The 14,683-nt window shown below is 45.2% G+C and overlaps 1 protein-coding gene across 3 annotated transcripts in view; it reads left to right on the top strand.

Annotated features, from left to right (window-relative positions):
• Kiaa0319 (KIAA0319 ortholog) overlaps positions 1 to 14,683 on the top strand; it is a 58,663-nt gene that overhangs the window by 14,358 nt on the left and 29,622 nt on the right. For all 3 annotated transcript variants that reach the window (XM_087896484.1, XM_087896483.1, XM_087896485.1), the window contains 6 exons: positions 2,134 to 2,906; positions 5,588 to 5,780; positions 7,885 to 7,983; positions 9,501 to 9,598; positions 10,805 to 10,892; positions 13,025 to 13,117. In XM_087896484.1, the coding sequence (XP_087752610.1) occupies positions 2,134 to 2,906; positions 5,588 to 5,780; positions 7,885 to 7,983; positions 9,501 to 9,598; positions 10,805 to 10,892; positions 13,025 to 13,117 (1,344 nt within the window). The remainder of the gene's footprint in view (positions 1 to 2,133; positions 2,907 to 5,587; positions 5,781 to 7,884; positions 7,984 to 9,500; positions 9,599 to 10,804; positions 10,893 to 13,024; positions 13,118 to 14,683) is intronic.

Below are 14,683 nucleotides of genomic sequence, written 5' to 3' on the forward strand. Positions count from 1 at the left end.
CACAAACACCATGCAGTACATGCCAGCACATGCCAGCACATGCAGTACATGCCTGCTGTAGTGACTCTGTAGAGAGACTGAGAGTTTGTTTTTTGAAAGTCTGACTAAAACTAGTAGAACATAAAACAAGGCATAGTGACTCATACCTTCAATCCCAGCACTTGGGAAGCAGAGGCAGATGGATCTCTGTGAGTTCCAGGTTAGCTAGGACTATATAATGAGATCCTTCTCAAAACAAACAAACAAAACCTTGATTGTAGGCAGAGTTTTCCTGTTCTAACTGCCTGTTGCCAAATAACTGGCATCTGCTTCCCAACTAACTGGCTCAGAGACTTAATATTAATTGTAAATGTTCAGCCAATAGCCCAGGCTTGTTACTAGCTAACTCTTACATTTAAATTAACCCATATTTCCTATCTATGCTTTATCGCATGGATCATGGCTTGTTACCTCATTTTCTACAAGTCCTGCTTCCTCGGTGGCTGGCTGGTGTCTCTTCTGACTCTGTCTTTCATCCTCCCATTATTCTCCTAGTTTGGCTTTCCCAAATATAATTCTTACCTGGCTACTGGCCAATCGACTCTTTGTTAAAGCAACCTGAGTGACAAATCTTCACATGGTATAAAGGACTATTTGATTTTAGATATGTACTGAGGACAAATGACATTGATCTGATCTATCATTAGAAAGATTGTGAGATTAAAAAATAACAACACCAACAAAACAAAGATACAATACTTTTCTGTTACTTCTGTGATGATTTTTTTATACAAGGCCTATTGTGAGTTACATAAACAGGAGACACAAGCAGAGAAGAATGGAATCATATGAAGAAGCAGAATGCACAGGCACAGGAATAGTTGGAACAATATATGTGGATAGGAAGGTAGAGGAACAGAGGGATGGTGGATAGGAGGAAGAATAGGGAATGGATGGGCAAGTGGGTGGGTGGGTGGGTGGGTGGATGAGTGAGCGAAAAATGGATGAACCAGTGGAAAGACAGTGACTGTGTGGATGAGAAGTGTGACGGATGGATGCATAGCCAGGGATGGAGGAGACTCTGGTTTTCTAGAGTGGCTTCCCTGGAATGTGCATGTACATATATACATACATACTTACATACATACACCCACATGTGTGTGATTTTATACATGCATTATATATGTGATATATATATATATACACACACACACAATATACATTACATTTTTAGTACAAAACAATAGCCTTTGGGTCAGCAAGATAGCTCAGCAGGTTGAGGGGGAACTTGCTGTCAAACCTAATAACCTAGTAAGTTTATTCCCTGAGACCTACATGGTAGAAAGAAAGAGCCAACTCCCATAAGTTGTCTTCTGACCTTCATGGTACATGTATGTGCATGCACACACAAAAGCAAATAAATATAAAGCCTTTTTAAAGAAAGGCTTCACTGTGGCATTTCATATAAGTGTATCATTGTTGTACCCCCGTTTCCTCTCCCATCCCTCCTCCCTCCAAATTGTGCTTTTTTTTTTATAAATATTTTATTTTATTTTTATGTGCATTGGTGTTTTGTCTGCATGTATGTCTTGTTAGGGTGTTAGATCTTGGAGTTACAGACAGTTGTTAGCTGCCATGTGGATACTAGAATTGGACCCGGCTCCTCTGGAAGACCACTGAGCCACCTCTCCAGCCCACGCTTTCCTTTCGTGTCACATATATGTTTATACATGTGAATCTAGGGGAAGCATGATGGCCTGCCAGCCTTCCCTGCATTATCCTCTGCTGCCCCTCCTTTCAGAACCTTCCTCTTTCTGTAGTTTCCCTTCTACTTACATGGTATGAGTGTGTTCAAATATGTGCATGCATGTCATATGTCTTTAAATCTAGATTCTGCATATGAACTTCGGTTCTGTTTAGTTTCTTGAGACCAGGTTCCTTTTAGTTTACCCATGCTGACCTCCAGCTCTCAAGGATGACCTTGAACTTCTGAACCTCCTGCCTCCATCTCCAAAGTGCTGGCATTGCAGGTGTACTATACAGCTTGAATATTTTCTCCAACATTTATTGGCCATTTGTGTTTCTCCTTTTGAAGTTTGTCTCCTTACTAATCTGACTTTTGGTGTTGAGTGTTGGCCCCTCTCTGGTCTTCAGGTGGCAGGTGCCAGCAGTGCAGTGCGGGAAGGACTCATTCCAACGCCATCATTTCACCTAACTTGGAAACTATTAGAATCATGCGGGCGTCTCAAACCTTCTCCGCGGGAGACTGCACAGCTGCTTGCTGTGACCTGCCCAGCTGCGACCTGGCCTGGTGGTTTGAGGGCAGCTGCTACCTGGTGAACTGCGTGCACTCGGAGAACTGCGAGCCCAGGACTACAGGCCCCATCCGGTCCTACCTCACTTTTGTGCACAGACCTGTCCAGAAACCCGAGCAGCTGTTGGACTACGGAGACATGATGCTGGGCAGGGGTTCCCCCTCCGGAGCTTGGGGAGACTCCCTTGATGATCTCAGGAAGGACTTGCCCTTTCTAGGCAAAGATGGGGGTCCGGAGGAGACTGCCGAGTACTCAGATGACTACAAAGAACTGGAGCCGGGTCTCCTGCAGCCCTCCAACCAACAGGACCCCAGAGGCAGCATCGAGTACCCCGACTGGAGCCTGCTGCCCGGCAGTGAAGGAGGTTTCAATGTCTCCTCTGTAGGAGACAGCTCAGCTACTTCCACAGAGAGGCTTCAGGACCCCACACCCCAGTCACTGGACCAGCAACAGCTGGAGGCCCTGAATGAGTCCACTTGGTCCCCTACCCCAGGGTACTCAGCAGTAAGCAACGTGTGGCCCCCCTCCGTAACCACATTACCTGCAGGAGAGGAGATGGAGAGAGAGACTTTACAGCTCCAAGAACAACCGAGTAATAGCCCTGGAAAAGAGGTGGGTGGACTTGAGATGTGCTGGGGTGGGCAAGGGAAGAAACACAAGGCTAAGTAAGCTCTGCCAGACTCCTTTAGGCTAGAGGAACCCGAGGATGAACGTCAGAGGCTGACTGGAAACAGATCAGCCCTCTTTTGCAGTGCTTTCCTAAGCAGGCAGTTTGAAAAGAAAAGAGATTCCCTTTCTACCTAAAAGCCCTTCTCTCTAGAGATCCTCTATGGCTGGATAATGTTAATGAAGACTTAGGCCCTGGAACCAGCATATATGTACACACACACACACACACAGAGGCTTTAAAATTTTCTTAGTAGACAGATGTCAAGTTTTACTCCACCATAGTCAGCCCCACCAATCAGGTGACTAGAAAGGCGCTACAGTCACAGTGAAGCTGGTGGGTAGAAAGAGACCATATACCTTCTGTGAAAACCCTTGGTGGTAGAACAAGGGTCCCATCCCAAGTAGTCTCCACTACCCAGGAGGAGAAGGCAAGAGGCCCAGGAGTGAAGGGGTAGGGTCCGCCCTTGTGTACTGAGATCCAATGTCAGAAAAAGAAAGACGGATAGGGGTATGACTGGGACGGGGGGTGGGGGGCATTTGTTCACAGGACCCTGGGATGAATCTCCACCACTTTAACAAGTGCCTAGTGAGGGAGTGGGGGAGGGGCAAGAATCTCTGGGAGAGAAGAGATGACATGAAATCCTGTGAGGTCAGAACTGATGGGGAATTCAGTGGCTGCATGGATGAGAGAGAATGTAAGAATCTGGGTGTCTGACAGAGATCTGAAGATAGTCAGAAGGAAGGGATGGAGGACATGGAACACTTTCAGGATTCCTATTTTTATTTTATTTACCTGATGATTTGCAGTCAGGGGCTCTGACTGTGAACTCACAGAGATTTACCTACCTCTGCCTCCTGAGCACTGGGATCACCAGGTTCTACTGTTTTATGCTGTGTTTAACTTAAGGACTTGACCACGCTAGGGTGAGCTCTCTACCCACCAAGCTACCTCTCTAGCTCCTTTAAGACTTTCAAAATGAAAATAGTATGTAAGATTCTTCATATACTTGGGAGAAGGACATCTAGTTTCTGTGGAGAATAAGATACAGGCACAGGAGAAGGCCAGAGAGAAACTTGGCTTTTGAAGCATTTGGTTTGGGGTTTTATTTTCAAAGCCCCAATAATATGCAAAAGACTGAGATGTAGCTGTCTTATATAAAAAAAAAGAAAGAACTCAAAATGTACTAAAGACCTACATGAAGAGAGTTAAAACAGTGGTAACCTTGGTAACTAGGTTTAGATAATTTGGGGGGGGTACAGGACATCAATATTTGGCAATAATGATGCTGTGCATCTTTAATCCCAGCACTCAGGAAACAGAGGCAGGAGGATTGCTTGAGTTTGAGACCAGTCTAGTCTATGTTGTAAATTTCAGGACAGCCAGAGCTACTTAGAGAATCCTGTCTCAAAACAAAGAAACAAGCAAAAAACTTAATAAAAATTAAAAAAGGATAAATTGACTTCATCAGAATGAAATACTTTTGCATCCCAAATAAGAACATCAAGAAAAAGAAGACAACCCATAGAATGGAGTAAAATATTTGTACATCATGTGTCATAACTTAATATGCAGAAATGTAAGTTTTACAACTCAATGATAAGAAAACAACCTGACTTAAAACTTGGTGAAGGGTGAATGGTGGTGCACGCCTGTAACTCCAGCACTCAGGATAAGTAAAATGTGTAAAAGAAGTTGAATCCCAAATGTAATAATACTACCTCATGCCTATTAGTCCAGCTAGAATAAAATACTAGAAAAATCAAAACACGACTGGGGTGGGGTGTCGCCCAAGGTCCATAGCCCTGAGTTGCCGCCGCAGCAGCAAAGCCTGACCTAGGGAAGTGTTAGCAGAGAAGCTGCAGGGCTCACACGCGGCTGATGGAGCGCACAGCAACGCGGATGCCTTGGAAACTGGCTGGCTGCTCCTGAGCTCTTAGACAGTGACACATCCAATCGCCCCGCACGTGACCTTAAACAGTGGCACATCCAATCGCCCCGCACGTGACCTTAAACAGTGACACATCCAATCGCCCCGCACGTGACCTCTAGCGTGCACTTGAGAGGGATACACACACCTCTCCATGCAAAGACTGTCACATAGCAGCATTATTCACGCCACAGCGCTGCTGAAGAGAGTATCTATAGAAAACCCATCAAGATTAGCCTAGTGGACAGTGAAGGGCAGGTCAGCCATTCCTTCTTCTCACCCTTCCCTTTCCCCCTTGCCTCTTCTTTCTCTTTTATTCTCTTCTCTTTTCCTCCTCTTCCCTCTTCTCTTCTCTTTTCCTCTCCCCATTTTCTCTTTCTTTGAAACAAGGTCTTGCTATACAGCCAAAGTTCACCTCAAAATCAACAATCTTACTGCCTCAGTCTGTTGCTCTGGTTAGGCCTTTACCACCACAGAGCTCAGCCTTGTTATAATGAAGGCACTGATTCTTCACAAAGGTTCTCACTCCCTTGACCTGACCTGCCTCCCCTCACCTAAAAAACATCTCGTGGCACCAATTCTGTCATGAACTTGGAGGGGGTGGGCGCAAACCACCCATTGCCTATATTTGTGTTGTCCAACCCAAATGAATGTTTTTTTTTTCATAACAATACCCCTTGTTAATTTATCCCTCAGGTTCCAACGCCTTCCCATAATCCTCCTCGTGCCAGCCTGGAGTCCAGCCCAGCCACGGTAGAGAAAAGTTCTGTTCCCACAGCCCCTCCATGGGACACAGAAAGCAGCACCCCAACATTTCCCACCAGTACAGTCCTCCCTGGGCTGACCCCATCTGCGTGGACTGTGTCACCTACTACTTCTTCCAGGACAGGTAACTTTTGAAGAATACAATTAGAAGACATTTACCACAGAGGCAGAATCTTGCAGGGACAGTGTTTAGGGTTTACTCCTCCCTTCAGTCCCACTCTTGAGACAGACACATAGCCGACACCATGCTGTGTAACCAGAGTAAAAGGTGACTGGCATGCTGTCTTTTCCCTCTGCAGCTCTCTGAGGGAGGGGAGGAGACAAGCAGGTTAGGGCGAGCCAGTTCACATGGGGTAGTGGGAGCAACACGTGTTCTAATAGTAGTGAGTGTTGTGTATTTCTGGTTGTGTATTCTGTCGTGTATTTCAGCAAGAAAGTGTGCTCTTTAGGCATGGCTTTGAGGGGGAGACATTCCTGGTGCTGGGAACAGAAGAACGTGGTGGGTCAGAGGGCCTGCAATGGTCTCTAGACTCTCAGGCTTCTTTCCAAGGGAAATCACTAGTCTTGAGAGTGTTGTCTCTAAACCTCAGCACCATGAGTGATCTCATCCTGTGTGGAAGAGAAGAAAAGATTCACACAACATTTTGGAAGAATCAGAAGGAGATCAATTGGCTAGAGCTGGTTTTGTGGGCCGGGAAGGCAAGCTAGGAAGGAGTCTAGGATGGGAAGGATTATCAAGATTTGGTTCACTCAGGTGGGAAGACTTGAACTATGAGCAGCCCCTTTCCCTGGGGTAGGGACTGGACAGCACAAAAAGGAAAAAGTGATCTGAGCGCCAGGGCTCATCTCTCTCTGCTTCCTAACTGTGGATCTTATGTGCTCGGCTGCCTCGCACTCCCACTGCCTTGCCTTCCCTGCCTTGACAGTCTGTACCCTCATACTGCAAGTCAAAATAAAGGCTCCTTCCTCAAGTCACTTCCGTTAGGGATTTTGTTACAGCAACAGGAAAATTAAATAAAAGCTAAAATAAGGTCTATTGTCCAGAGGGTGAGCGGGGGCTAACGTTTCCAATGTCAACTGGAAGATGAGGGTGGCTGTAGCTACAGCCTGGCTCAAAGGCTGAATTCTAAGTGTATTTGGAGGTGTAAGTTGATCATCCCAGCACTTGGTAAGTGGAGGGAGGCAGGTCAGGAGTTCAAGATCATCTCTGGCTGCATAGGAAGAAAGAGAGCAGCCTGGGCTATATACGATTTTGTCTATAATAATAATAGTGATAATAATAATAATGATAATAATAATAATAATAAATCTATCAATATAAAGTTCAGCTACATTTGAGACCTGACTGGTATCCCAGATGCCTCCCTGAGCCAGTGCTATTCCGTTCTGATTCCCTGATGCTTTCTAACCTTCACTCTTACTGGCTTTGCTCCTGAACTTCAGTGAGGAGAGGACGATAGTGAAAGAGAAGCTGTGAGAGGAAGAGAAGCTGCCCTGGGATTGGCTCCCTGGGTGCTAATGGTGGTATGGGAATACTGGGGTGTCGTTTAGCATGACACAGTCTTTCTCAGCTCTTAGTAAGCTTGGTTTTGGGGGTTAAGGTCCCAGAAAACTCAACTCAAATAGTTTATTCTGAACCAAATACGAAGGATGCAAAACTAGTGCCCTGTGAGACAAACCACAGCAGGACTGGACCGATGCCGTTCAGATTGTGCAGTAAACGAGCTTCGTTGCATTAGCAGGTAAGTGCTTTGATGGGAGTTAATGCTTCTGCTGCTGGAGTGAAATTACCTTCTCATACTGAGCTTGCTGTTGGAAAGGCTCCAAGAGCAAAGCCATTAGCCATCATTTATGAGGAGCTCCTGGATCTGAGCATATGGCTAATGACGCTGAGACGCTTAGGAATACTCTTGACCTATTTGTAAGTAAGGACCACTCCCCAGGGAGTCAGGAAAAGGTTGCAACAGAGATAACAAACTCAATCAGTAGTCCTTCACCTATTGTTAAACTACTGCCCGACCATTAGCTCATTTTGAATGATTATTTTCTTCACAGTGCCAACTCATGTAGAAAGTTTGGAATTGGCAAAGTCTATCTTGCAACATAACAGAGGGCACTAGACCAGGGTGGAGTGCCTTAGATAAAATTATATGAGGAATGATAATTCCAAAAATAGGTGTATTTTATGTATTACATAATGGCATGTACTGTTTCTAATTAATTTTTAGTAAAGGCACTTGCAGTGTCTGCTGGAGATAACCTTGTGATAACCTTACCAGACAGTGAAGCAGAACTGAAGGCCTCTGTTGCGCCAGCGCCCTCTGCAGGTAAGAGTTTGACGTTCTTGGGTGACTGGGCCTCGGGTAGAACGGGGGTGTTTTCACCTAGTTTTCCACAGACCATAGACTTGATACATCCTTTCAATATTCCACAACAGGAGATGGCTGAAGTTTACTGCTTTAGCATAAATTCAGTAGGTGTCTAGGAAGTTCAAGATAGTGCATAATCTTTAACTGCTCAGCCTGGAAGGTTACAACGCTGGAAGAAACAGAGGAGGGATCGCCACAACCAAGGCCTTGACACCCATGAGCCAGGGGCCAGGAAGAGTCCCTTGTGAGGAGATGGGTGGCAACGGGAGGCTTGCTTGCTGATGCTGTAGTACTAGAAACACAGCTGAGCAGCTCTCATAACACTCCAGATTAGCTGCTCAAAAAATGTCCAGGGGCTAGGGAGGTGCCATGGATGAAGCACCCACCACAGAAGCTTGAGAACCGGTGCTCCGATATCTAAAACTTATGGAAAGCCAGATGTGGTCACATGTCTATAATCCCACTTGAGCTTTCTTCATACACACGTGCCATGACACACACACACATATACCTATACTCACACATATACACACACATATACGGTACACACATATCACACACACATGCACACATACATATTTACACACATAAACACATGTAAAATACACATATAAATTTAAATATAATGCCAAGTTGACAATGATTACCTTCTCCTTACCCAGTGTCCCACTATTCCTGAACATTTGAACCATTCCTACAGCCTATCAGTGCACTCTTCCTTAATTAGATCATTCTTAAATTCTTTGGTTCTCACCCAGGTCACATGGGTCAAAGTTTCATAAATAGAGACAGTCATGGCAGTCATCTGCATCTCGGTCCTTTGAGCCGAGCTGAGGTACAACACTCCTATCTAAAGACTTCAGACAGTTTTAGTTCAAGACAGAAATGTTTAAGTAACTTTGTGGCTTAGACAAATCTTTATAGAGACCAAATGAGTCGAAATCTATTCACTTTTCATCAAAAGGAGAAAAGATACAGTAGATGATACAGTATACTGAATACAGTTTAGGTGTATTGTAGAGCTGGTGTGGTTTTGCTTGCCTTCAACCTCAGTATTAGGGAAGCAGAGACACTCAGATCTCTGTGAGATGGAAGATACCTTGGTCTTGGTCTACTTAGTGAATTCCAGGTCAGCCAGAGCTACATAGTGAGAGCCTGTCTTATTATTTTTTTTAAGATGTTGGAAACAGCTTAGAAGGAAGGTTTTCAAATGTTAATAGTGACATTAGGGAGGCTTAATCTTTAGATTCTATTTCCTATCATTTTTATATCATTTGTATAATTTCACAAATTTGTTTTTGTGCTTGTTTTTCTTTATTTGCAAAGACACAGAAGCCTTGTGATTTCTTACTGGGATGAGGGTTGAAAGCCGAGTTCTGTGTTTCTAAGGCAATTGATACTATTGGTTTAAGGCTCTCTCTTCCTTGGGGTTATCTCAGAATTGATAAGCATTCATGTTTCTGATTTGTTCTCAGACACAACTTATAACTATGAATGGGAATTAATGAGCCACCCTATAGACTTTCAAGGTAAAATCAAACAAGAAAACAAGCCGATTCTCCACCTCTCTCAAGTAAGTAACACGGCAGGTTGTGCACCTCAGAATTCAGCTAGCGACACCTTTGCTGTCGAACCCAGAATTCTCTCTTAAGATTACAAATGAGAAAATCTGGCATGATGGCATATACCTACACTCTCAGCTTCTTGGGAAACTGAGGCAAGAAGATTGCTTGATCCTAGATGTTCAAGCCAGCCTAAGCAACATAGTCAGATCTCCCATCTCAAAAAAAAAATCTGAAAGTTATAATTAAATTGACATATCATCAGCTCAGGAGAAAGAGGCTCGGAAGCCCATCCTGTGTGCTGGATCCAAAGCCTGGGTCCTCTTTCTTGCAGTCTTTACAGTGTTAAAGATGTCTCAGATGTCTACCAGGCATGTTCTATGAGTTTCTAGCAGTTCCAGTCTAGTTCACAAGTTGCTTAGTTGCTTAGATTGTCAAATACTGCTCCACATGCAAGAAGACAAGAAGACACATACCACTTCCTTGGCTCCAAGGAAAGCACATTGTCTTAATAGCTAGGGGTCTGTTTTCTTGGGAGACAAATGTCTTCCTGTAACGCTGTACCAATCCCAGGGCCTTACCAGCTCACATCACTGCCGTGTGACTAAGCTGTTTCTCAAAGCGTGGTACTCAGACTTCTGCCAGGAACTTTGTGAACTTCTGTGTTAGAAATGTGTGATTCTGGGCTGGAGAGATGGCTCAGAGGTTAAAAGCATTGCCTGCTCTTCCAAAGGTCCTGAGTTCAATTCCCAGCAACCACATGGTGGTTCACAACCATCTGTAATGGGGTCTGGTGCCCTCTTCTGGCCTGCAGACATACACACAGACAGAATATTGTATACATTAAAAAAGAAAGAGAGAAAGAAATGTATGATTCCAGACTGAGGTGCAGATTAGTGTAGGGTCCTTGCTGAGCACATTGGAGGCCCTGGATTCACTTTCAGCACTGAGCACCACCCCCCAAACCCAAGATACAGCACAACTCCATTCACACTCACCCAAGAGCTGCGGTCCGTGGCTGATACAAGGCCTGTGATATCTGTAGCTAAGCAAAGGGCCTATGTAGGTGACCTAGTATCCTAAAGTATAGCTCTCACATTAGTAGCAGTCCTAGAGAGACTAAAATGAGTCTTCTTTCCGACCTTTGTGATGCTGTTCTAGAAAGGTGATTCCAGTGTCTTCAGACGCTCACCTGTGTGTCTGCTTTTACATTGTAGTTGTCTGTGGGACTCTACACCTTCAGAGTGGCTGTTTCTAGTGAGGACGCGTTTGGAGAAGGATATGTCAACATCACTGTCCTACCAGGTGAGTCCGTTGGGAGAATGGCCTCTCGGCTGTGCTAGTCTCATGTTCTGGTACCTGATGTCATGGCTGTATAAACAACTATGGCATGACTGCTCCATGGTGTGGTTAAGGGGGAGGTTTTTGTTGTAGATGAGATGGGGGAGAAGGGAGAACAGTCAGAGGCATCTGGAAGAACCCAGAGCAGAGAGAGAAAGAAGCAGACTGAACACAGCCCACAGACTGGTCATGGTCAGGGCTGTCTGTGAGAGGGGAGAAGAGCAAGGGAAAGAGAACAGAGAAACAGAGAAACAGGAACAGAGCAGAGAGAAAACATAGCAAGAATACCAAGACTGTAAGGAAACTGAGTAACTGGAGTGAGGGAAGCCAGTGAGCTGATGGCATTTAGGGTAGAGGGGAAGGCAAGAAGGGCTGGATGCCCAGCGTGGACTTTGTAACAGATACTTGTGATCCAGAGGAAGCCTGGAAGCCAGCATAGACTTTGATATGCTGAAAGGTGACACAGGGTAGGCATATGTCCCTTCTGCCAGAGGTAAGGGAAATGACCCCTTGTGATAGAGGGAGCCGACTTCACAAGTTCCTGAGAAATATTGGCTTTTCTCTAACTGCCAGAAATCTTCTTATAGTCCAGGTTGAACTCTTCTCTGGATATTTGGACTGCCCTTTGGAGGTTGGACCTGACAATGTTTACTACATATTCTTTTATTTTTACCTCAGGCACTGTCTCAGTTAGAGTTCTGTTACCATGAAGAGAAACCATAACCAAGGCAACTCTTACAAAGGAAAGTGTTTAATTGGGGGCTTGCTTACAGTTTCAGAGGCTTAGACCATTATTATTATGACAGGGAGCATGGCAGCATGCAGGCAGACATGTGCTGAAGGAGAAGCAAAAAGCTTTCTATCCTGATCCACAGGGGCAGAGAGAGAGAGAGAGAGAGAGAGAGAGAGAGAGAGAGAGAGAGAGAGAGAGAGAGAGAGAGAAGACTGGACCTGTGTGGCCATTTGAAACCTCAAAGCCCAGTGTAGTGACACAAATCCTCCAGCAAGGCCACAACTTTCTCCAACAAGGTCAAGCCTCCTAATCCCTCTCAATTGCTCCACTCCCTGGAAATCTTTGAGCCTTTGGGAGTCATTGTCATTCAAACCACCTCAGGCACCTCTGTAGAGAAAATAGGCAAGGGCTATGTTTAGTCTTCCTGTTTCCTTTGCTTTCTCTGTTACTCTATAATTTGTTTGCCAGGCAGCTCAAGTACACAAGGTAACTGTTTGCTGTTCTTGAATGATGACAAACTGTACCTTGGCCCTCTCTATCCAACACTCACACTATCCACCTTCTTTCCTCGTGACCTAACTTTCAGGTAGGACCATGGAGATTTCAAATGCATCCGTGTCCCTAAAGGGTCAGGGGCACACGTGTGTCATGGTCTGTCAAGTCCACCCCTGGACCACAGTGCAGTGCATTCACGTGAATTAGAGGAGATGACCGTGGGTCCTGCTGGGCACATCCTGATTTACATCCCAGCCTGCAGCTTCCACTTACCCATCAGCTCAGCTGAGCCATTGGCCTGCATCAAGTTCTAGCAACACCACCTCCCAGCCATCTCTCCTGGGGTCAGCAGCTCTCCCTTTCCCACAGTCTACTTACTATTACAGCTGAAGTCTAGTGAGGGTGGTGGGCACCTTCACTCAAAGATTTAAGATCCAATTCATCGCCTGGTGATGTCAGCTGGTAGAGTGCTTGTCCAGCACTGGGTAGGCCTGTTTTCACCATGTAATCCTAGCACTCGGGAGGCACAGGAGACAGGGGAGCAGGAGTTCAAGGTCATGTATAGAAACTGGAGGCTACCCTGGGATAAACAAGGCCCGGCAACCTCGTCTTCCTTTTCTGTAATCACTGAACACATTCCATGACTCTCCTCTTGCATCTAGGAGTATCTAGAGATATATGAATTGACAGACAAGCTCAAAATCCTCAGGAGGGGTTTAAAAGCTTAGTTTTCCATAGTTGAGACTCAGGGGGATGAAGACCTCTCTAGGATGTTCAGAAGCAGCTTTTAGAAAGGATGCCTCTGTTTGTGTGTGGCTGGTGTGTGTGAAGTTGGCTTAGTTGCTGTCTGTTTTTTTTCTGTCCACAGCTGCAAGAGTCAACCAGCCACCCATAGCAGTTGTCTCTCCTCGGATACAGGAACTCACTGTGCCTTTGACCTCAGCCCTCATCGATGGCAGCCGTGTGTATCCTCCATGTTTGGGTGGTTTCTGTCATTCTGTGCTGTCAGACTGAGCACTCTGTGTGGAGAAGACTTGTTCTACCATGATAAGCCAGTGTCTGTTTTAACTGCTTGTCTTGGGCTCTTTAGCTTTCATCTGGGAGTAGTAGTGTGCCTATAACCCTAGCATTTGGGTGGCAAAGGCAGAAGGATGGGGAATTCAAGGCCATCTTCTGCTACTTTGGGAGTTCCAGGCCAGCCTGGGGTACATGAGACACAGTCTAAAACAAATAGACAACAAACAAGCATATGCAATGTTCTTTAGAGTCAGATATTTGATTTGCAATTCAAGTAATTACTAAGAATTCTTTTGTGAATCACATCGAATTTGTAATATTAGCAATTGAACAGAACCTTTAAGTAGGAGTGAGACTGGCTGCAATGAGAGTGGGTAGCGTTTCGCTTACTAATTTATTCAGAGTTTATTCTTTAACCAGAGGGTGAGGCTAGGGTATCCACACAAACGAGAATATACTGTAAACACGTTCAGCGCTGAATTGGTTGAACAAGGTGATGTGTTCTGCATCTGCTTTCACGTTCACTCCGTCACAGAGTTAACCCCATGGCCTGCTGAGAGTGAAAAACAGTAGCCTGTACTCATGGCTGTTGCTCTGTCTGCAGCCTGCAGACCGTGGACATCACAGCGATGTGACTGCTTGCATCTATTCCGCATCGCGTCCACATCTTCCACCCACTGCAATATGAAAATGCAATGCATTTGTTTGTTTGCTTGCTTTCTCAGGCAGCTCAGGCTGGCCCACGCTGCGATGTACCTAAGGTTGGCCTTGGCCCCTAATGCTCTCAACCCCTTCCCGAATGCTAGAATTATAGGACTGTGAGTCTCCGTGCCTAGCAGGCAGAGAACGCTTTAAATGGAACTAATTATATGAGAAAAGGCCTGCATTTTTTAAATCTTTTCATTCAGAATAGCTTAGTTATAAAAGCCATACAAGATTTCTAGTTGGCCACATAAACTTATTTCCTTAGATGAATTTGAAAAAAAAAAAGCCAACTTCCTTCTAGGTCTAGAAGTCCATGGTTCCACACGACACATATTGCTGCTCTCTTTCATTATTTATTTGTTGATTTTTGTGACATGGAGATGAACCCAGGGTTTTGTGGACGATGGGCAAACATTCTGTCACTGAGCTACATCTTCCAGCACTGACTATTCTTTGTTTGTTTGTTTGAGACAAGGTCTCACTAGGTAGCTCAGTCTGGCCTTGAACTCACGGAGATACTTTTGACTTAGTTTCTTGAATGCTTGTGAACTCCCACCCAAAACCACCCCTTCCCCACTTCTCACTAGTGGGGATCAAGCCCAGGGCTTCACATTCCTAGTAGTTAAGCACTGTACCACTGAGCTAGTCCCAGACTGCTGTTTGCTCTTGTTCCAGGGATTAAACTCAGGTCGCCAACCATGGTGGCAGGTGTTTTTAGCTGCTGTGCTGTCTTCTCAGTCCCACCCTGGTTTGCCTTTTAAGTGGGGAAATTTTCATGCATGATGCAGTCTTTTTTTTTTTTTGG

This window comes from Myodes glareolus, chromosome 14 (genome assembly GCF_982192425.1).
Source record: "Myodes glareolus chromosome 14, mMyoGla1.1, whole genome shotgun sequence".
Classification (NCBI taxonomy): Eukaryota; Metazoa; Chordata; class Mammalia; order Rodentia; family Cricetidae; genus Myodes; species Myodes glareolus.